This window comes from Haplochromis burtoni, unplaced genomic scaffold, assembly GCF_018398535.1.
Source record: "Haplochromis burtoni strain Fernald_Lab_line unplaced genomic scaffold, NCSU_Asbu1 Contig_256, whole genome shotgun sequence".
Classification (NCBI taxonomy): Eukaryota; Metazoa; Chordata; class Actinopteri; order Cichliformes; family Cichlidae; genus Haplochromis; species Haplochromis burtoni.
The window spans coordinates 258,454-280,778 of NW_024582617.1; the positions used below are offsets into that span (position 1 = coordinate 258,454).

The following is a 22,325-nucleotide window of genomic DNA, read 5'->3' on the forward strand; positions in this document are numbered from 1 at the left end:
ACAAGGATTAAAGAAGGAGTTCTTGTAAATAAACCTTTGGTATTTCACTCCGGGAAAAACACTGTGATATACATGATTCATGTTAGTGTAATGCTTTGTGATTCAAAATTCAAAATGTCCTGTTTCTTCTGGGGGGAGGGGGGAGGGGGGGGGGGCAAACACTTGCTTTTAAAAGAATAAGATCACATCACGCTTTGTCTCGTGCAGTTTTTCCTTCACTGTTCTATTTTCATCTCACAACCAATCGATTTTTGGTTATTCGTTTCCTAGAGCGTACAAGATCAAAGCAGTGCAAACTGTAATAGTCGGGAAGGTGTCACCTTTCGTGTTTACGTGCACAAAAAGAGTGAAGTTCAAGAGGTTCACCTCCTTGGATCGGTGCCACAAACACTGCTAGTGCCAGGTCAGCTAAGAGTACAATGTGGAGAGGAATGTTTTACTTCATTCCTTTTAAATCAGGAATAAAAACTCTTCATTGCAGTCTTTTTTTAAACATTTCCCCTTCTAGTGCCGCACAGCACAGGTCACTGTGATTGTCCACGTCCAAATCCTCCATGACATGTAGCTGTAATCGGCTGCTTCATTTGTAAATAGAGCTGTAACTTTAATCCTCAGTCACGCAACTACATTTTAATATAATTATAGAATTCAGCAGCCTAAACTCCTCCAGTAAGGCATTGCATTACATATTCATAAGCTTGATGGTAGCCTGGCTTACCTGGCTTTATCTGTACAGGTTTTACTTTTAAGTCTCAATCAGTAAATTATGTCTAAATATACTCATATATCAGCGAGATTCATCAAATCTGAGAGAAAATCTGAGAGAAATCAGCATAAATCCAACATATATGTAAACCTGCCATCATATCAGAGGTTATTTAGTCCCTGTACAGTAATTGTGTTTTTCTGTGTGTGAGGTAGCACGTCTGACTGTTTTGTAGAGTTTGAACCCAACACATCCCAGCAAAGCAGTCCTGCAGGGGGCCAGACCTGCACACACCTGTTACTGTAGGGAATGTTCACATGTTGAGAACAAGAAAAAGACCTCATTCCTCAAAATACAAACATATCAAGAGTTTGCTTCCGACAAGTACTCGCATCCTCAAAGCAGTCCAAGGGACCCGTGTCCCAGTCTGAGCTTCAGCCACAGACACTAAATAATTACTCTGTAAAAGCAGAGTGTGTGTGTGTGTGTGTGTGTGTGTGTGTGTGTGTGTGTGTGTGTGTGTGTGTGTGTGTGTGTGTGTCCTGAAATCAGACGTATTTTTCTGGTTGATATTTTCTTTCTCGACAGCGTCCATTAAAGACTTTAAGACACAGATAACCACTGGGTGTCAGTCACAGAGGGACTCATCTGCAAGATGGGACACTCTGGTCCAGTATGACCCCAACACCATTAGACACCTTGTCTGTTAGACCCACTGATCCATAAACAAAAAGCTCCACTTTGCTGCCAGTATTACTACAGTCCCTTAAGAAACAGCAAGACACTGAAGTTTTTCCAGTTCAGCTGAACTGTAATTCCCTGTTTACTAGCTTGGATAAATCATCTCTCTCTCGCCTTCAGGCGATACAAAATACTAACTCGTCCTACCAAGCGTGTTCACATTACTCAGATCTTATATTCTTTACATTGGCTCCCAATAGAGTTTAGAATTTGCTTTAAAAATCTTGTTTTAACATACAGAGCACTAAACGGCCCCAGATTATTTATCCAAGCTTCTTATAAAATACATTGCTGCTCGTCGTCTCCGCTCAGACTCAGAGTCTGTTGGTTCCCGTACAGACTGAAGACAAAAGGAGGCAGAGCCTTTCTGTCTGTTGCACCAAAGCTGTGGAACAGTTTACACCACAATTACGTTTGCTTGACTCTGTGGATTCTTTTAAAAAGCAGTTAAAAACCTTTCTGTTCAAACAAGCCTTTTGTTGATCTACATATTTTATATTGTTTACATTATTTAAATTTGATCTTTTACATTGTGTATAATGTCTATTGATTGTATTTATTTTAATATTTGTGTACAGCGCTTTGTGACTGTTTGTCTGTGAAAAGCGCTTAATAAATACATTTTACTTACTTTTTACTTACTTACTAAAAAACAGCTCAGAAACTCTCACTCAGTCTCGACTAAGACCGAAGAGGTCACCAAACGTTTCTCCCACTGAAAACGCTACACCCAGGTGAACAGAATCAACCTTTGGGAAAACCACAAAGCAATCCTTTTACCTAAACACCTTACTGGCACAAACCAAACAAAAAGTCAATTTCATTTCAAGCCAATTTTTCTTTCAAATCAATCATTTGACACAAGGCCACAGCTCCAGCTGATATAACTGCCTTCATATACTGACTGTGGATGTATTTGTGATCCCATGTGGGAATATAGTATATAAACCTATTATATATACGGCAGGATAAAACAAAATGCTGCTATTGGAAAACCCACAACCTCCAAGAACAGCTTGGTATAATAACTCACATCCATCCACTTGTTCATTTTCTTCACAGCTTATCCAGTTCAGGGTTATGGAGGTTCAGTTTAAGTTTATTAGGATCCCCATTAGCTCATGCTATAGCGGGAGCTACTGTTCCAGGGCTCTGACGAACTTTTTAACAAAAAAGCTTTTTTCATACATAAAACATATGAAAGACAAAACAGGCTCGGAAACAACAAAACAACACAATTAAAACCAACAGCTCAACATGAAACAGACATTAATTGTTACAAATAAGCATCTATAGGATTCAGAGTATCTCATTTCCTTTTTAAATGATTAACTCCATCCCAGGGACCGACATGCTCATCACATAAAATGTCGAAAACCTAACAGCAAATAACCAATTCTAAGGATTATTCCTGTGTAAATATATACTGTTGCAATTTTTTTACAAGTTGTTGTGTTCATTCTTAGTACCAAAAACTGTGGAAGTGAATTCCATGCACCATCATTGCTCTATACTGTGCTCTCCTCTGCACTGGGTTAGTTCAAAGGCAGGTAACAAAAAAAGCTGCCCGTCTGTCGACTGACGTGTGGAGCATATTGATGTCACAAAAAAAACAACAGTTTGCTGTAAAGAGTTTTTGGCGCTTTTGCTAGGATGATTTTTCTAATAAAACTAACTGTGGAATAATTTCCCTTTTACACTCAGAGAAATGAACACAAGGCTGGTTTGGCCAACACTTGTACTAAAAGGAAAGTGTAGAACTAAACGAGAAATTTGCAACTTATACGAATTTATTCCAGTTATTTGACCAAATTGTCGAACAATAATCTAAATGTGACAAAACGAATGCGTTTTCATCACTCTATTAGAAATACATTTTATACAGCTGCCATACTCCTGCCCATTTTCAATGATATTTGATTTATATGACTGACAGTATGTTAAACTGGAACAAAGTTACACTGAGTAACTTTGTCTCCAATGACAGAACCTCCCACTGTCAAACACAGCACAGGTGAATCTTTGTAAAGGTGGCTGGAGCCCCACCCCAGCTGTCCCAGAGAGGTGGTGTACACACTGGGCGGCTCTGCTATTATAATAAATATTATTATACAGCTCAGAGTGAAAATGGAAAACGCTGGCACTGATGCCGGCGAGCTGGCTGACTGGTTTCAGAGCCAAAGAGAACACAAAGCCACATCAGCAAAGTTATGATGGCAACAAAACTTTAGATTAAGAACGGAAAAGGAAAAGTTATTACTCAGCTGCCACAAAACACTGAACAAACCCACATAACTCATTGTGTGGCCATAGTTTTGGTAATATGAGTGAGCTTGTGAGGTAAACTGAGATACAGCTGTGAGAAAAGTTCACTATTGGTCAGGCGCACCTGGTTATCCCAGAATAAGGAGTCCCTGCAGTAGATGGTGGAGACCTAAACTCAATATCATGGAGTCTTACACGACAGACAGAAGAAATGAGCCTGAATGTGAAAGCGTTAATTTCTGTGTGCATTCAAGTTGAACCTTGAACCTTGAACCTTTCTCTGGTGGCGTAGATGCTCCGAGATAGCATCCAGCGCAAACTGTGGTGCATTGGTGTTTTTATACAAGTGTGTTAAACTTAGAAGTTAAATTTACTGAACTACTATTTTATTTGAAGGTGGTGAGAATTCAGAGGCTGACCCGACTCATCCACAGCATCAAACACAGGGCAGCAAGCTGAGCGAGCCTTGGACAGGCTGCCAGCTCATCACAAACCTAACAATTAGAGATTTCAGATTTCACATACACACCTAGTGTCAATTTATTATCACCAATTGATGCCACACAGAAAGACAGTCAAGACATTTGAACCCAGCACCTTTGGCAGTGTCAGTGTACACCTGTGTTGTGGCATCACAAGAGATTTTCCTATTAGAAACGTTCTGAATGAGCCAAAAGCACAGAATCAAGCTCCACCTGGTAAAAGGGTGGCTCAGTGAACCAAGAGTGAACTACAGCTTCCTGTGACGGTGCAGTCAAGATCAGGTGATCGTCCCTGTGCGGCTGAGCCAGCCTGTTTTGTGCCCATGTGGAAGATCGAAGAGAACAATACCCCGGCACCTATTATGAGAACCAGTTTCTGTGAAAGAGACAGCTCAGATGAAATTTCTGATTTTGCCAGAGGTGTTGAAACCTCTCGGGTATTTCCTTTCTTGCCTTGAACAAAGAGAGGTCTGTGATGGAGGGGATCCACATTGTGCACAGCCTGGAAGTCCAGGCCCCAGCATCCACTGAGATATGCAGCTCCATTTGCTCTGTTCTGGGTGCGTTTGATATTTGGCAACCTGCAGCGAACACTTTTCCATATGTTTTGTGTTTTTGCACAGGCCTGATATTTCTTTAAAGCTAGGGAGGAGACTCAGGAAGCACAGAAGGAAAAGGGGAGGCATGGAAGGAATCTGACTAGAGCTGACCTCATCATGTTTTCAGATTCAAGTGGAAAAAAATACCAAAAATACCAAGACCACAGTCAGACCAAGAGATAACTCAACAACATCAGTTTAGTTCAGTAGTTTGGCAAATACATTTATTTGAGCACTTTAAATATAAAACTGCTTATGAAAAATCGTGTTTCTAATGATTTATTAGTCCCATATATAACATTACCTGAGTCACCACCTTTTACTAAACTGGCTCACAGGACGTTTTGAAAGGGACTGATTTTAAACTTCACACTGACGAATGTTTTTTTGGGGGGAAATTCTTAAGATGTATTTATGTAAACCGACATTTATATCCGTATTTAACAGGAGAGAAAGCCGCTATAGCAGGAAGGAAACCTAAAGTTGTTTTTATCATCGGAGTCATAAATGCTTCGAAGTGATATAACCGATAATAAAGTGACTTTTAAGCACAGCTTAAAAAGTATGGGGCGCCGTTTGTAAAGTGAAACATGCTGAAATTAACGGCAACATTTTTCCACATTTAGCTCAAAACAAGTCATTTTTTTACAACATTTAGTAAAATATTTGTAACTTTTCATATTTAAAACAGAATTTTAAATGTTAAATCTAAATGTTAAATATTAAATCTAAATGTTAAATATTAAATCTAAATGTTAAATCTAAATGTACAATTAGTAAATATGTACTTATATATCTAAATGATTAATGACTTTAAATCAATGTAATTATATTATATTAATCTAAATGTTAAATCTAAATATTATATTTAAATCTAAATGTTAAATCTAAATGCTAATTATATTAAATTAAATGTAAATCTAAATATTATATTTAAATCTAAATGTTTAAAATAGAATCTAAATTTAGGTACTATTTATAAACAGGAATGGCTATATGATTATGATTAGTGTTAAATCTAAATCTTAATATGTTATAATTTAAATCTAAATGTTAAATCTAAATTTTAATATAAATCTAAATGTTAAATCTAAATGTTAAATGTTAAATTAAATGTTAACTAAATGTAATGTTAAATCTAAATTTAGTTAATTATATTAAATTAACTAAATGTTAAATATCTAAATGTTAAATCTAAATTTAATTTAAATCTAAATGTTAAATCTAAATGTTAAATTAAATCTAAATAGTTAATTAAATCTAAATGTTAAATCTTAAATCATTAATTTAAATTTAAATGTTAAATCTAAATGTTAAATTAAATCTAAATATTATATTTAAATCTAAATGTTAAATGTTAAATCTAAATTAATAAATTTAAATCTAAATATTTAGATTTAAATCTAAATGTTAAATCTAAATCTTATATTTAAATCTAAATGTTAAATGTTAAATGTTAAATCTAAATGTTTAGGCTAACATGCAAATTTATTGCACGGATCAGCGGAAATACCAAAATAAAAGTTTTCTGAAAACCTCCGGTGCAAAAGTGTGCTGGTAGTGGTCAGACACGTTCTCACTCCCTAAGCGTAATAATTTTCGCTAGGTGACAAATTGTCAACATTTTATGCTTTGGGGTACCCAACACGTTCCTAAATTACGGCATCGGAAAAAGGAGAGCACATGAGAACCGTTTGGACTCAATCTACACATGTTCGTTCATTTTCTAAGAATCGTTTTGGAAAACACTATTTTACGTCATTTAACTGCTAGTAAAGGTTAGGAATAAGGTTCTAGTTAGGGATAAGGTTAGGTTTAGGACTGGAACGTCTATTATGGCGGGACCGTCATTCCACTGGAATTCAGCCATAACCCTGCACGGACCATGAGAAACCACGTCCGGCGATTTAGCTGAAAACATCGGAAGATCCGTTTTGTCGGCCATCCAAAGGTTCAGCAGTAGTGCACTCTTAGCAGCTGCAGTCTTCACTTCACAATCGCTGCAGCACGCTCGTAGGCAAGAAGTGAAGCAGTACATGGCGGGGAGAAGTGAGGAGAACAGACACAATTTTGCACCGGAGGTTTTCGGGAAGCTTTTATTTTGGTATTTCCGTTGATCCGTACAATAAATTTGCATATTAGCCTAAATATTTAGATTTAACATTTAGATTTAACATTTAGATTTAACATTTAGATTTAACATTTAACATTTGATGAAAAGTTACAAATATTTTACTAAATGTTGTAAAAAAATTACTCGAAAAAAAAACAACAACATGTTTTTGTAAGGCTTTGAGCTAAATGTGGAAAAATGTTGCCGTTAAGTTCAGCATGTTTCACTTTACCAACGGCGCCCCATAAAAAAGCTCAAACAAAAGGTGACCTGTAGTTTGGTAACAGCGGGTGTCTCTCTTTCCATTTACTTAAAAATGATGTTTTTGGTTTTACATTTATGCTTTTAAATCAGTTTGATCTTACATGCTGTGAGCCACCGATCATTTGAGCTGAAGCTCCTCCGAAAACATGATGATGATGATGATGATGATGGAGGAAGGAAGGAAATGGAGGACATGGGCCCACCGAGGAGTCTGCGCGTTTGTGTTTCAAGAACAAAGTCCTTTAAATGTTTTTTAAATATCAAACCAACTGAAAAATGTACCTTAAGAAACTTTTTAAAAGAAGTTCTATATATATATATATATATTGGATATTTAATTATTACCATGAGGATATTATGATGCTTCCATTACCAATATGTTCGGACATGTCCTAATGTAAGTTATTACCTCTGTACTGTACTGAATATACCCATCATTACTAATTATAATCACTGGCATAATGTTTGTGGCAGAATATAGAGATCACTCCCAAAATGATCGAGAGCCGCCGGTCATGCGTGCAGCGGATGCCATGTTTTCCTCTTACCGTGCCCGACGCCCGCTGTCCTGGTGTGGCCCGTATCCAATCAGAGGCACGCACACTCCGTTGAGCTTCTTGGCCAATCAGCTGTCACACACACCTGCCTAACTGCGCTGTGATCGCAGGTTAACCAGTAAACCCACACGGTCCCGCCGGGTAACAAACCCGCCTGCAGACTAACAAAGATCAGCAGGCACACAAACTGCTCCACGGTGACTCCTGTGATAAAACTTTGCTTTATTCACAATTAGAGATCTGTCGTTGTCATATTTACAAATACATAATGCAAGTAGGTACACTAAGAGACGGAGAGCAGAATTTACATCGGTCGACCCCGCCCTCTCCAGAAAAACAAAACAAAAATTATAAAATTAATAAACGCAGTGATTTTGCAAAGCCAGGTCCCCACCCAAGTTTTCAAAGAGTGACTTCAGGGCCTAAAGGGGGAGTCTTGGATCAGCGCACCTGATCACCCCGAGTCGCACCTTTGTTCCGTGTTTGGGTTGCTGTCGCGCGCGCTGTCTAATGAAGCCACGTTTACGACGACACTAAAGACAGCTGGCTCCTCTGACGTCACCTGGCGGGTTATTTAAGCACATTTGTCTCCGAAACCTGCTCAGACACACATTTATCTCCCCTTTCAAAATAAATCACTAAACTGAGAAGGTAAAACATTAATTCATTAGAAGCTCGACTTGTGGGGTCGATCCAAGTGTGTCGCGTGACTTTAAATACATCCCGAGGTTGTTTGGTTTCAATGAAAACATTAAATCTTCAGCATCCCGTAAACTTCTTTGACACCACCCACATTAATGAGCGAGATCACCATTTGTAAACCGAAACTGTGACGTGTCGTGCCTTTCACTTCGTCATCAATCACATGATCAGCCCTGTGCGACAACAATCATACCGGTAGGAAGGCTCGATCGTGTCCTTAAAGGAGCAGGCCACCGATTCGTGACAGCAAGACGGCTCATCAGAACCAAAAACAGGTTACACTGATTACAGCAGGGGCTGGAGCTGTGAAGAAAATGAAAGCTGCTGAACAGATGCATCGTGGGGGTTTTCACAAATCTAGAGGAATTTCAACTTGTTTCCCTCCTCCTCTCTCACTTTTACAGGAAATGCAACGTAAAAATTAAAAGGAAAATCTTTCTGATAATCTTCAAAGCTGTTGGAGAAATGTTTGGCACCGATGTACACTGAGGCAGCAGGCCGTCAGACGAACAAAAAGGTATTAAAGGGCTACATGAAACAGGGGCTGATGGGAAACATGATAAAACACACACAAAAAAAAGGTAATTTTTTTCTGTCAAGTACAGTTTGATCGAAAACAGCAGCCCAGACCTCGTGTACCCTTTAAACGAGTTAACCTCACTGCCCATCTGTGACCTCCAGATGAAAGTGAACAGCGGGTCAGACAGATGTGGGTTGTTGCCCGTTGCGTCTCGCTGAGGTGGCACAGCACACACGCCAAACCGCCACCACTGTACAGATGTGGCGTTACAGCAGGAGAGAGAAGGATGCATACTGACCTATACGTGACTGACAGGATGTGCACACAGTCATCTGCTTGCAAAACCTCCAGATTTGGGAAAAAAATACAAACACACATGCGCACACACACACACAGAGTAATCCAGTGAGCATTAGGGTCAGATTAGATAAAATGTCATTGCGGGACACTCACTTGAGCTTTAAACATTTTACTTAGAAAGGCACAAACTATGATTTCCTGGTAAATTATTTTTGATGTAAGAAATAAAAATCAAAAAAAGACATCTCCTTTTCTTTCATGAGAATCGACAACATTTTTCAGCCATAACTCAAATATAAGCATCATGAAGGACTCTTCCTAGATCAGTCTTTATTAAGTTGTTTCCTTAATTGTTAATTTCAAACCTAAAGTTTTCCACTGTAATTGTTTTTTCCTCCAAAAAGTGCAATAATAATAAGAGAGCTTAATATCGGTTCCTCTCATTCTTCCACAGTACCTGAGGCCAGTGACTGTGCTACAAAGTCCGCGTCGACAGACGAAACAAAATAGAAGGAAGCCAGAGTGAGGAAAGAATTGAACTCCAGAACACTACAACATAAAAATAAGTTTTCAATGCAGGGATTTGACTTTGAAAACTGAGGATTCACTTACAAAAGAAACAAAAAACAAAAAGAGGAAGAAAAAATGCATAAAAATCCTCCAGACTCTGATTTATAGATGAAACGCTTCCTGTGTCGCTCAGATTTAACATCAGCATAGTTCACCTTTTCCTCTTTCACCTTGATCCCAAAAAAGACACACCAAAGAAAATAAAATTAACAATTTCCTAATAAAGGAGCAGATTTCTTGCACTCGAACCACTTGAATGGTTTCCCCTGATCAACAGCTGACTGTTCGAACAACACACGTTCTTTATGGAATCTAGAATACAACAACTGTTTCAAACAGCATCTTTTTTCATATTCACGCCACGGTATTCGAGTTTCATTGTTACAGCTTTTTTTGTTTGTTTTCTTTAAACGTTTTTCTCGAGCCCCTCCCCCTCACGTGGTGATGCAGGTTTGTTTATTTTTCATCTGTAAAGGAATTGAAAGTCTGTGGAGTCGCTGTGACTGCAACGTTCCTGTCACTCGCTGGGATCGAGAGAGAGAGAGAGAGAGAACTCAAGCGGGGAGGTACATGTGACAGCGGGGAATGAGGTGAAAGGAGTAAGGAGGTGGTGGTGGGGGGGGTAGCTGGAAAGAGATAATGGGCGGTGGGGGGGTCTGTGTAGTTGCTTCCATTTAAAACTTGACAGTGACCACAATGTTTCAAGTTCTCTCTGTTCTCTTCTTTCACTTGTGCCTCTGGAGCGCTTTCCTCTTTCTCCTTTTGAAGAAGCAACAGCACCTGCACAAACACAGAGGCATGGCTTCCTTTAGAAAAGCAGGTATTTACACACATGTAGATACTGGTACATAGCACGGCTTGTGAGGGTTGGGGTTCAGCAGCCAGTTCTAATCTGGCTTCCTTTCTTTTAACTATTTCACTTACTGTAATCTCATCATTTGTCTTCATAATAGTTATAAATGAATTAAGGAAGTCGTGGACTTTTAATAACTCAGTTGTTCATGTTTGAAACTACAAATATTTCTTTTGGGGGATCATCTTTGAGGATCATCCACGGCACCTAATCCACTCGACTCCGCTCGGTCTTTAGGGTTTTCCACTAGGCGGCAGCGTCAGGTACCAGGTGCTTTTTTAGCGTCATCCACATGAGCAGAGTTGAGCCAAAAGATGTGACATCAACAGACTCCATTCCCCTCTTTATCCGGGAGTGATGTGAGTGAATGAGAGCGACTCCTTCAAAAGAATCAAATCTGCTATTTTTGAAGCACAGCAACACACAGACGACGCCGTGGTCAGACAGGGTGCAGACGTCTATACTGTCCTCCATTGTTGCGTTGTGTTTGTCTCTCGTGCGAATGACATCACAGGACTGTCGAGCCGCCTTGCTACAGCAACCCCACCCACACTGGGGTGGTACACAACTGTAGCGGAAAACGACCAAAACCCAGTAAGAAAACGTCGAGTCAAGCTGAGTAGGTGCAAATGGAAAAGACTCGCATAGCTCAACTATGACGATGGTAATCGAGCTGGTCGCCTATTTAAGCTTAACTAGAGCTAGCAAAGTTGTGGGCTGTGAATCGCGTAGAAAAAAGACAACATGAACACGAAGAATGTTTCAGAAAGATAAGATGATGTAACTGCTTCTAAATTAAACGAGCCATATTCATTTAAACATATTTCTGAGCATTAAAAGAGGCTGTTTTGTTGTTTTGTTTTTTTTAACTAATATGTATATAACAGCCTAGTCACTGCTTTTGTTTTTTGAGTGTGGTCTCATGAATTACTGCCACACAGCTGAGTCACAGTAAATAAAGGAGTTTTAAAGTAGGTCTAACCTGCTTCACTACACTTACAGTTATATTCTTTATGTGCAACGGTTAAAATGTTCCCCTCCCTGCTGGTGAACTTTAAGTCCCATTGATAACATTCCTACTGTGCCTCAGCTGCTACTGCTCAACATACACAGGACGCTACCAACAGAGATATGACAGTGACACACTCATACTTGATGTTTTAGTCAGGCTTAGAACAGACGCGGGCGTATTTATAGCAGGTAATAGCTCCAATATTTGATCGTCAGAGAGAAAATCTGATTTCTTCTTTATATTGTTGTAATAGGTTAAAACGGTGTATATGAATGCACTGCTGTGTTCCTATGTAAACAAACCTAACTTAACTGAAGTAGGAAGCATGGAAACAATATTTAAAGTAGCACAAAGTGCAGCTTGTTACTGTGACTAAGTCACTGCCTGTACTCAAAGGCTTCTACACGGAGGAGCTAACAACAAGGAACACAAAACAATTTAGATGCTTTTCAGCACCAATTTTGGATTTGGACTTATTGGACAGCACTGAAAAAGAAAAGCATGTGTTTTCTGTGTGTGAATGTGAGGATCCCCCCATACTTGGTTTCATCAGGTACGTCAACCTCGGTGGGAGCGGTGATGGGAGCGTTGGAGTGTCCGGCTGTGGGATCATCAGTGTTCAGCTCGCCATTTGTTGAGCTCATCACCTGCACCATTAGAGAAGGACACCAGACTGAATCCAGTTGATGAACATTCACAGGATCAAATAAATGCACCTTGACTATCACAAGTTATCCACCCTCTCAGGTAAGAAAACAGTTATGCAAGTAACCCAGGATGAGCCAGCTAAAGCCAACAAAGTTTAAAGGACAGGTTCGCACTGTTCATTTCTGTCTTCAAACACAAATAAGGCACCGAACAAGTATTGAAAACGATTTTCCTCGCTGTGATCATTTCTCCTGCTTTTTGAGGCTGGTAAGAAATCATTTCCTTTGTTTTTACTCCAAAATCTCTTCTTGTTGCTAAAGTCAGTTTGAAACACACTGAAAAAAAAACAGCTGATGGACAGCTGAACAAGAGAAAGGAAAACTGCAAGGAAAACTTGATATGTGAATAAGACTGCAAGACAAGAACGTGAACCAATCCTCTAAATACTGCAATTCTATTAGCCGACACTCGGTGGCGCTTGTGCACCACATTTTCTGCAGAGACTTATTTCCGGTGACACAGTTTACACACTGAAAACAGCAAAAACACAAAGAAAGATTATAGAATAAATGTACAAAAATAGACCTTTTAGTGTTTCTATTATATTATTATTATTATTTATTTGTACAGTAATCTGTATTTATTTTTTATAAGATACTGCTGGATGTCATCTTTGGATGGCCTTGGATACAAGCAGCCTAGAAGCAGACCGACAGCAGTGACACACAGGATTCACACAGTCTGATTCGAGCACAGAGTCGAGACAGAACATCTAACGGGCAGGCAGTGTGAAGTCAGTGAGAGAGAGGGGAGGGGGGGGGTCAGACACACAGACAAACCTATATGGCCTCATGCATGAGCCATCAAAGCAGCAGCTGTAGCAGCAGCAGTACCTGAACAGAGCCCCCCAGCCGCTCAGCTGTGAGGTGCGACCCCAGAGTCTCCTTATTGGTCACGGGAGTGGGCTGAGACTCACTTCCTTTGGGCTCAGGCGACTTGACGCAAAGAGCAAAAAGGGTTGAGGCAGGTGGGTGTGAGGTGGTGAGGAGGGAGAGGGGGGTGAAGAAGTTTGTGGGGGTTATGGGTCAGGGGGTGAGGGAATGAAGAGTGAGGGAAAGGCAATGTGGTTGAAGGGGGTGAGGGCAGAAATGTGGAAGGACAATGAGAGGAGTTGGGGAGGGGGGGTGGATTAAAAAAAAGAAAAGAAAAACAAAAATTATAGAAGACATCTCCCAAGCAGAAGCAGGCTTGTTAAGACGAACTATGTTAATAGAGGAGTAGAGGGAAGCAAAAATTTATGTGAAGCACAGATCGACACTCTAGTAAAATCATGCAGGAGTAAAAGAAAACAGCCTTGATGGGCTCAGCTGGCACCGCTGAGCAACAGCGTCATCACGTCATCAGACTCTCTGAACTTAGCTGTGGACTCGGGTTTACAGTACAGCAGTTCCTACACTCTGCTTTCACTGACCTAAAAAATATATGTACAAATATGACATTTGGCTACAGATGCTCACAGCCAGTACTTTCTATTGATACGCTGTTTTAAGCAGGATGTTAAAGCTTTACAGTCATTACTGTACATGGTGCAGAAGGCCGTGCGCTGCGAGCTTAAAAGGTGGAACGTTATCGCCGAGCCAATCGCATTAAATACAGAGTAATAAAAAGAGGCTAGAGTCCACAGAAACAAGTCAATCATAAAGTCAAACGGATTCCTTGTACAGCTTTACTGGAACCGATGAGTCAGACTCACCAAGTACAACTTCATGATCAGGAAAATTATTTGTTATCACTGGTTATATTTTATAGATTTTTTTGGCATAATAAAACCAATCAATCATTATCCTATCATTAACATTATATAAAAACAAAAGAAACAAGGCTCGGATAGCATGCTATTAACAACAAAAAGTCAACACTTTGTCACAGACTAAGCAAATAAAGACGGATGACAAATTAAAGGAAAAACATGAACCCCTGATCGCCACAGTGAGGTGATCTGGTGACTCCGGCATCTCCCACCTGGTATGGGCCCACTTTTCAATTCTATTCAATTTTATTTATACAGCTTAAGGTGCTTTATATTGTAAGGTAGATCCTGCAATAATAGATACAGAGAAAAACCCAACAATCATATGACCCCTATGATCAAGCACTTTGGCGACAGTGGGAAGGAAAAACTCCCTTTTAACAGGAAGAAACCTCCGGCAGAACCAGGCTCAGGGGGGGGGCGGGCAGCTGGGGTGAGAGAAGGAGCCTAAAGGGATGTTTGACTGCTCATCGATACAATGCTGTGCTGAGTGGTTGCATTTAGCCAATGGTTGCACATTTCTGTTCTGACAGGAGTGATCTCTTCCAGGATAGTCACCGATTGGTTTGGTGATTATGCAAATAGTGTGAATCATATGCTATGGCCCCAAAAGTCAGGAGATAGCCCAGGTGAACACCAACGGCACATTTTGAGCTTGGCTGTAAGACGGTGCTCTCCGCCGGCGCTGTGCTCAAACCCTCCGGAGAGTTCAAGAGGTGGTGTCCTGGCAGCTCGTCACCTTCCTAAAGTTTGGATTGTTTTTTTCATTTATTTGTCACTCGTCTGTACTTTGTCATTACTGGTGTGAACAATGCAATTTGCATTTTCAACTCATGCATGCAATGACTGAGCTTAGCGTGGCAAGGTGTGAAGAATTAATCCAAGTCAAAAACGATGCTTTGTTTCACAGCTGGAGAGTCTGCCTCGTAACGGCACGTGCCCGTTCATTTGCTACAAAGGCATTCGTTTTGTCTTTACTTTACGGACTTTGTGGGGAGACGGGCGTCACTGCCGACCAGTCAGACTGTAGACGCGAACTAGAAGTTGCTTACATTTGGAAACAACGAGAGTGACCTCGAGGATAAACCTGACTGGTTTGGGTGGTCACCCAAGCAACTATATTGGTAGGCGGGAGTGGTGATTGTTGTGTTTTAATGTTGTTGCTGATAACCTCACCGGGTTTTTGGTCTGCTGTTGTGCTTTGTCTCTGCTGTTGGGCTGCACGGGCGTGTCACTGGGGATGGGGCCTATCGGTGTGGGCTGCAAGGCAAACGAACAAAAGCACAAACAAAACAACCTTAGTGAGAAATTTTTAAAAACAACAAACAAAAATAAATAATGTTGATGCCCACGTGATGAGAGACGCTTTTGGCAATTTGGTAATCGGGTTTGCAAAAATAATTAGCTTCGCGTTATTAAGAAATAATTACAGTTAGAGCAACAATACAAACTGGTTGATGATGCTAGCAGAGGTCAGGTGGGTTCAGTGAAAGGCACTCACGAGCGATTTGCCGACCCAGTCGTATTCGTAGTCGAAGACGTAGCCGTTCCTATCAAACAGATCGGTGAAGAGCTTCCTCAAGTAATCGTAATCCGGCTTCTCAAAGAAATCCAGCCTCCTCACATAGCGCAGGTAGGTGGCCATCTCTTCTGTACCAAAAGATATATACTGTGAAATCCACACCACTTTCATTTAAAATAAATAAACCCGAAAGGAGGAAAATGGCGCTCTACTGACCAGGGAAACTTTCACAAAGGACTTCAATCGGCGTTGCTCGCTTGGTGTCTCCAATTTTCTGATACCTCTCCTTCAGGGTGTCGGCCTGCAGGGGAAACAAGTTTAAATGTTTACTGTACTATAAATTCTACTCTAATCTAAATATGAGCACATGTGCTGCTGCTTGAGGCATCCATGAACATGTCCAATATTCAAAACAGACAGATTCTCAAGTCGTGATATCACATGTGCAGCGCCTGCATTTGTGCCGCGGCTCTTTGGACTCACAGAAGTTTTGCCACATGTCATGTCGATATCAGCACTTTGCAACATCGTCTCAGCTGTAGATATCTGTTGGTGTGGGGAAAGAAATCCCACAAATCTAGGGCAACCTGTCGCTGACCTCCTCACTGGCACAGGAAAGGCTTCTCAGCTGTTATTTAATTTTCTATCACACATGATGGGATGTTCTTCTGCTCTAAACCAACCAGATCCCCTCCAACCCTTCAGGGTGGTATAGTTTTACACTCCATACAGGGGGTCAGCACAACTCTGTGCGAGTTCCTTAGCTGCCAATATATTGATCGATAAGCTTCAGTGGATTTTCAAGCTCACTCTCCTGTTGTGTGTTTGTGTTGGCCAGAGCTATCCAACATCCCCCACATTTATACATCCCTCACATTCATCCACCAAGAGCTTCCACCCACATAGCAAATGTTCAGATGAGTTGTCTTGTCTTCTAGTCTGTTCTGTGTACACCTTTGATACCGATGCCTTCAAAAAGCAACCACAGCAGCTTTGCAGCCTGCTGAAACCGGCCCTTGAGACACCTGCGACTGTGGCCGTGCTCCTTAGTCATGTAAGCTTTTTCTCACAGCTCTTAAGATGCAAAACAAGGTGCAGAAGGTGGTTTCCTGTCGCATCTGATTGTTTGTGCAGAAAAAGGCGTGTAAATTCAACAGAAAAATAAAGAGACAATATTTTAAGTATCCAACTGTGCCTATTTAACTGTTTCTCAGTGTTTCAGTTTCTAAAAAGAGAGACCTTAAAATGTCACCAGTCTGAGAGGATGCTAAAGTTGAGTGGGCGTCAAGTATCAAAAAAGAAACCGCTACGCCACGCATCGAGTGGATTACAAGACAAGCGTTATATCAGCATGAGGCAAATTGCTGCAGTACCTTTAGGCCTTGCCAGGGAAGGCTGCCTCGAAGGAAGTACATGAACATGTGACCCAAGGCCTCCAAATCGTCCCTTCTGCTTTGTTCTGGAAGTACAAGATCAGGATGAAAATGAGGTTAGCTGTGATAAACAAATGCATTTTATAACCAGCTGGCAAGACTAACAGTGGCTTCAAAGAAACAAAGCACGAGTCCACTGTTCCCGTCTTAAAAACATCTTATCGAGCCTCAACATTAAGATGGCCAATCGTGCGTCACGAAGAAGCAGCAGACTCAGCTTCTCACGGCAACTACTGATTAAGGCAACAAACCGATCAATGTTCAAGTTCAACACACTGAGATCTATCCTTATCAGGCTTCATGTACACCAACAATGGCAATCACGCTAGGCGGTCACATGAAGGTTGTTATCAATGCGATAACCACCAGCCAGTCCAGGGTTTAACAATCTATTCACACATTTATATAAAACAGGCATTGCTGGCAGCATGTGCCCAAAAGAGGACAAGAGTACTAGCAGCAGATTTTACAGAGGCTAATAACTTTCTAAAAGCACAAACATATCGTCAATTTTTTGTTTTCAACTCTTCTGTAGAAATGGCCACGTTTGTAACACGGAAAACTCTGGTTTAAACCTACAGTTACCATGCTAGGCCCGTAATGCTGCTTTGTGCTACAGGACTATGAGGTTACTGGTTAAAATTCTTCAAAATAACCCAGAAACGAAACAAGACATCAGAAAAATATGATTCATTTAACAATCCTAAAGCATCCCTGGTTATCTCGCATATCACCAACATTCAGGTAACACCCAGTGACTAAACAGATAACAGTATGTAAAAATCAGGTTAATGCCATTTGTTTGCAATGCTGCATTTGCGAGCAAACCAGTTAGGACATTCACATTATACTAAATATTCATGCAAATAAAGTTTGCATATGCAAATGTAGACAGCTAATCAACCCACAGGTGTATTCCTGAGACTTTCTTACCCTTTCCCAGGTGTGTGTTAATGCTCATGTAGCGTGCCGTCCCAGTCAGACTCTTGTGCTCCCGATAGGGGATGTGTTTTTTGGTCTCGGGGTCTATGTATTCTTTGGCCAGACCAAAGTCAATGATGTGGATGGTGTGCTGCCTCTTGCTTCCTGGCCGCCCAACAAGAAAGTTTTCAGGCTTCACGTCTCTGTAGATCAGACTCTTGGTGTGGACATACTCCATCCGTGTTATCTAGGTGAACGATCGGTGTTAGCATTTGAAGTTTTAATCGCTCTGCAAGCTGAACAGTTCCCAAACATGAAAACTCAAAGCAGTTTATGCAAAACGCGATAAAAAGAAAGCCTGCCCATTAAAAATGTTAACGGCAGCCAAACCAAAGACAAAACTGCAACAGCACAGCAAGCATGTCCACCTCAGCAGAGGCTTAGAACATGAAAACATCCCAAACCCAAGCACATGTATGTTTACTCAATTTTTTTAAAAATTTGAATGAAAAAAAAAAAAAAAAGAGTAAATGCTACATGCACAGGCTTCTCTCATACTCTCATGTTGTGGCTGATGATGCTGATGTAATATCTTACCACTGTCATCTTATATCGAATAAGATTTTAACACCGAATTCAAACACAAAGTAATTTTGGAACTAGATACTACAGAACTTTGTACTCTTCTCTACTCTGTTTCTAGCTGCAGTGATAATGGAGCCATCTTCCAGGCAAACACTTTAATAAACTAAAATTCAGACTTTCTAGTATTTACCCACTGAGTTCAGAGTCAGGTTGAGGGGTCAGTAAACCTGCCCTCTGGAACAAGCCGCTAACAACAACATTTGTATTCACAGTTGCACTATGAATAACTTTCTGGGAAGCCTGATGTCACCAAAGCAAGCTCCTCTGAACATATGCTCACTCCTCTCCCACTTTAGGCCTTACCAGCTGTATGGCTATCATGAGGACGGTCTTGAGGGAGAAGGTGCGGTCACAGAGGTCAAACAGGTCCTCTAGACTGGGCCCAAGCAGCTCCAGCACCATGGCATTGTATTTCCCACAAGGACCAAAGTAGTACACCTGAGGGATTCCCTCTGTGGAGACACAATAACAACGTTAGTGAGACTTTTTAGATTTTGCCTTATAAATTAATTGACTGCAACACAGTTATTGATAATCGGCTTTGCATAATCACTTTTGAGACTTTTATTTTCACTGTGTTACTAAGTCAGAGTTTGTTACACCATTGGTTCCTGGTAGGCCAGCACATGCTGTCAGTGTTGTAGTCAGTCACAACAACTGTAAACAACAGCAGTGAAAACATGATGTTTTAAGTGTTAACATAAATTAAGTGCTTAATTGTTAATTAACAAAGTGCTTTGTGTGCTGAATTATGGCGCTGGTTTGTTGATAAGAAAGAGTAGGGCAAACTTTTATTTCCTCAACAGGTTTTTCAGAAACAGGAGTGGCTTAGTGCTTTCTTTGTCCTCTGAAGCAGGATTAAAGGGAAAGATGTCAGCGCCCAACCAACAACTGTACAAAGCCTTTGTTACCAGAAACTGCCACACCCATCATAGTCCGTGTATAGGATGACTTCTAAAGAATGTGGAAGGATCAACCCGGCAGTATTTACCTTCTTTAAATATATCAGCGTTTTGACAGTGGAACTTCTGGGGGCGTGGCAAAACTGTTACGAAAACACCCCCTCCCCTGGAATAATCAGGAACAGTAAAGTCTTGCTTCATTTTTCAAAAATACAAGTGCATCTGAAAACCACCAGGAAAGATTCAAATCTCTTAAAATCAACTGCAGTTTGTGTAAATGTTACACAGTAAAGTATTTTGGCCTGAGGCTGCGGTTTCCACACGCTTTATTCTGGCGACGACGACGACAACAACTGAGAGCAGGGAGGATCCAGATTTATCATTTCTTTATAGTCGTTAATCCACCATCATGCACAAGCTCTTTCACCAAAATTATATTTTTAATCCTAAATATAATTATTGTTCTTATTTGTGAATTTTCAAATTGACCATTATACAAAAAAAGTTTTAAAAAAAAATTAGTTAAGTACCTGTTTGTTTTTTTTTACTAAGATACCAAATTACAGGTCTTTACTTGCATTGCTAAGATGAAAAATTTGTTTTAGTGATTGAACGTTAGGCTTCTTTGTGTGGGCTAAAATTTGGGTTAACAATATACTCATTTTCCTATTTGTTTATTTATTTATTACAAAAGCACAAGAACAGACTTGCTTATCTGGACAGATTTTCTTTTCCAGTCTTATAACCTTTTTGTAGTCATGAGCAGGGCTTTTGAGCCAAAGCTACAAAGTTTGCAGCTTAATGATCAATTCATGGTACCACATTTGTGTCCATTTGCATAGCTATTTGACTACGCAGAGAGAAAGATCACAGGTATGCGACCTACACAAATGTGCTTGTGTCCAGACTTCTAAAAACCTACAGGGACGATGCTGTGCATAGATTAAATGCTGATTTGCTGAAAAGGAAAGGGAGTGACAGCAGAGATGACCAAATGGAAAATAAACATAGATATCAGTTCTCTTATAGGTTATAACTACAGTACTCTGCAGTGTGGAAGAGCCACCCACAGAATGATTGTTTGACACATGTCTGACGGGGCGGTAAACAGCTACAAAATGTAGGCGATGGTCTGCAAAGCTGTGCACAGGACTGACGTACAGATTCGCACACGTGTGTTTCAGGATTTAATGCTGTTGTTTCTCATTCACTTTGAATTTGGTGAACGTTCCATCCATTAAAATATGTCTTTAAACCACAACAGTTATCTTCCCACCAGATTTACATAAAAATAAAGAGTAAAATACTAAAAGAATGATCAAGCTCTAACATACAAATCTAAGAAGGAACTACAGTGAGACAGAGATGCCAGAGTTGTTTAAAGAGCTAAGGATCTGACTTTAGGACTAGTCACGTATTTCTCTCACATTTAAATAACAGCTAGTAAATCAGTTGCCAGGAACATGCTTAGAGTGGGCACAACTCTGCATTGCCTTAATGGTAGTTTAACATTGCAACAGGACCCCAGTGCATCCATGCACACGCATACACACAAACAAGCACGTCCGTCTGCACTTTAGCCTCTAGGATTTCACTGGTGATGATGGAATGGACTGTATTGACATTTATAGAGCACCATTATACTCTTGCTGACCACTAAAAACATTTTATACTAAAAGCCACATTGACTTTTTTTAAAAAAAAAAATATAAACTTGGAACATAAACACCAAAGACTCTATTCTTTGCATGTTAGTGTTTTATCCAACATGCATCCAAACCAACAGCTAGTTTGGAATCACCAATTAAATGCATGTCTGTGGTCTAATACCACAGATGAGGCAGTGATGAGAGATCACTCGGAGGCCTGCTCGTCAAAGCTTGGCCCAAATCTAGAGGGCATTCAACTCATCACGAGAGGAGAGTGCAGTGTGTATCGTAATCTTCTGCGGGTGAGCAAAGCTTGTACACAGAGCAGCTGCGAGAACTAGTCTAAAAATGACTGATGGGACCAGCTGGGAGTAAATGAGGTGATTTTTGTCAAAAATGTAATATAGACCATGACACAACAATAGCTGTGCAAAAGAGGATCTTGTCTCAAGCATAACGACAAAACAAGGATCCTTCAACAACACACAAAGCAAACTGAAACGCCCTGACTAGGATAAATGGCTGTAATTCTAACCGTAACATAAAGTCGTACAAAAATATAAACTGTGTGTTCAGCATTGTGGGAAAAGCTCTGGCTTTCACTGCAAGCCCGCGTCAGTGGCGCTCTGACCCTTGCTGTCTTGACAATTTCAGACAATTCACCCAATTGTATGAGTAGGCAGTCCTTCTCAGGCGACACAGCAAGAGGGAAGGCGGCATCATGCTAGTCGAACACAATGTTGGCCTACAATGAAATGTCAGCCTTAAGGGCCAAAGAGGAGAAGTCTGGGGGAGAGGGGGCAGCGTCAAAGAGGAGGGTAGAGGAGAAGGAATCCATATTAAAGATTTAGATTAGAGAGTCGAGTATATTGAGGAGAGAGCAGGAGAAGTAGAGACTTCCATTAGGTTCACTGCTCTGAAGAGGTTCTCACAAAGTTGAAATATGATCAGCGTTCGAGCTTTCAAAGACTGAGCCGGAAGCTAAAAATGCAACACAGCTTAAAAGCACAACAATCTCCGAAGATGCAGTCAGGTTAAAAACCAGCAGCTTGAGGATCAAGCAGCAATACTTTTGTTGAGTTTACGTAAGTTAATTATTAATTATATCTGA

At 40.5% G+C, this 22,325-nt stretch overlaps 1 protein-coding gene across 13 annotated transcripts in view; it reads right to left on the reverse strand.

The window, feature by feature from the left end:
* Nucleotides 1-7,936: 7,936 nt before the first annotated feature.
* csnk1g2b (casein kinase 1, gamma 2b) overlaps nucleotides 7,937-22,325 on the reverse strand; it is a 35,716-nt gene continuing 21,327 nt past the window's right edge. For 7 of the 13 annotated variants that reach the window (XM_042227356.1, XM_014338819.2, XM_014338815.2 and 4 more), the window contains 8 exons: nucleotides 18,967-19,115; nucleotides 18,031-18,265; nucleotides 17,038-17,123; nucleotides 15,881-15,965; nucleotides 15,644-15,792; nucleotides 15,319-15,402; nucleotides 13,226-13,327; nucleotides 10,606-12,331 (listed from right to left, as the gene is read on the reverse strand). In XM_042227356.1, the coding sequence (XP_042083290.1) occupies nucleotides 12,158-12,331; nucleotides 13,226-13,327; nucleotides 15,319-15,402; nucleotides 15,644-15,792; nucleotides 15,881-15,965; nucleotides 17,038-17,123; nucleotides 18,031-18,265; nucleotides 18,967-19,115 (1,064 nt within the window). In that variant the 3' untranslated portion in view covers nucleotides 10,606-12,157. The other 6 variants (XM_005938547.3, XM_014338823.2, XM_005938549.3 and 3 more) reach the window with 6 other exon arrangements.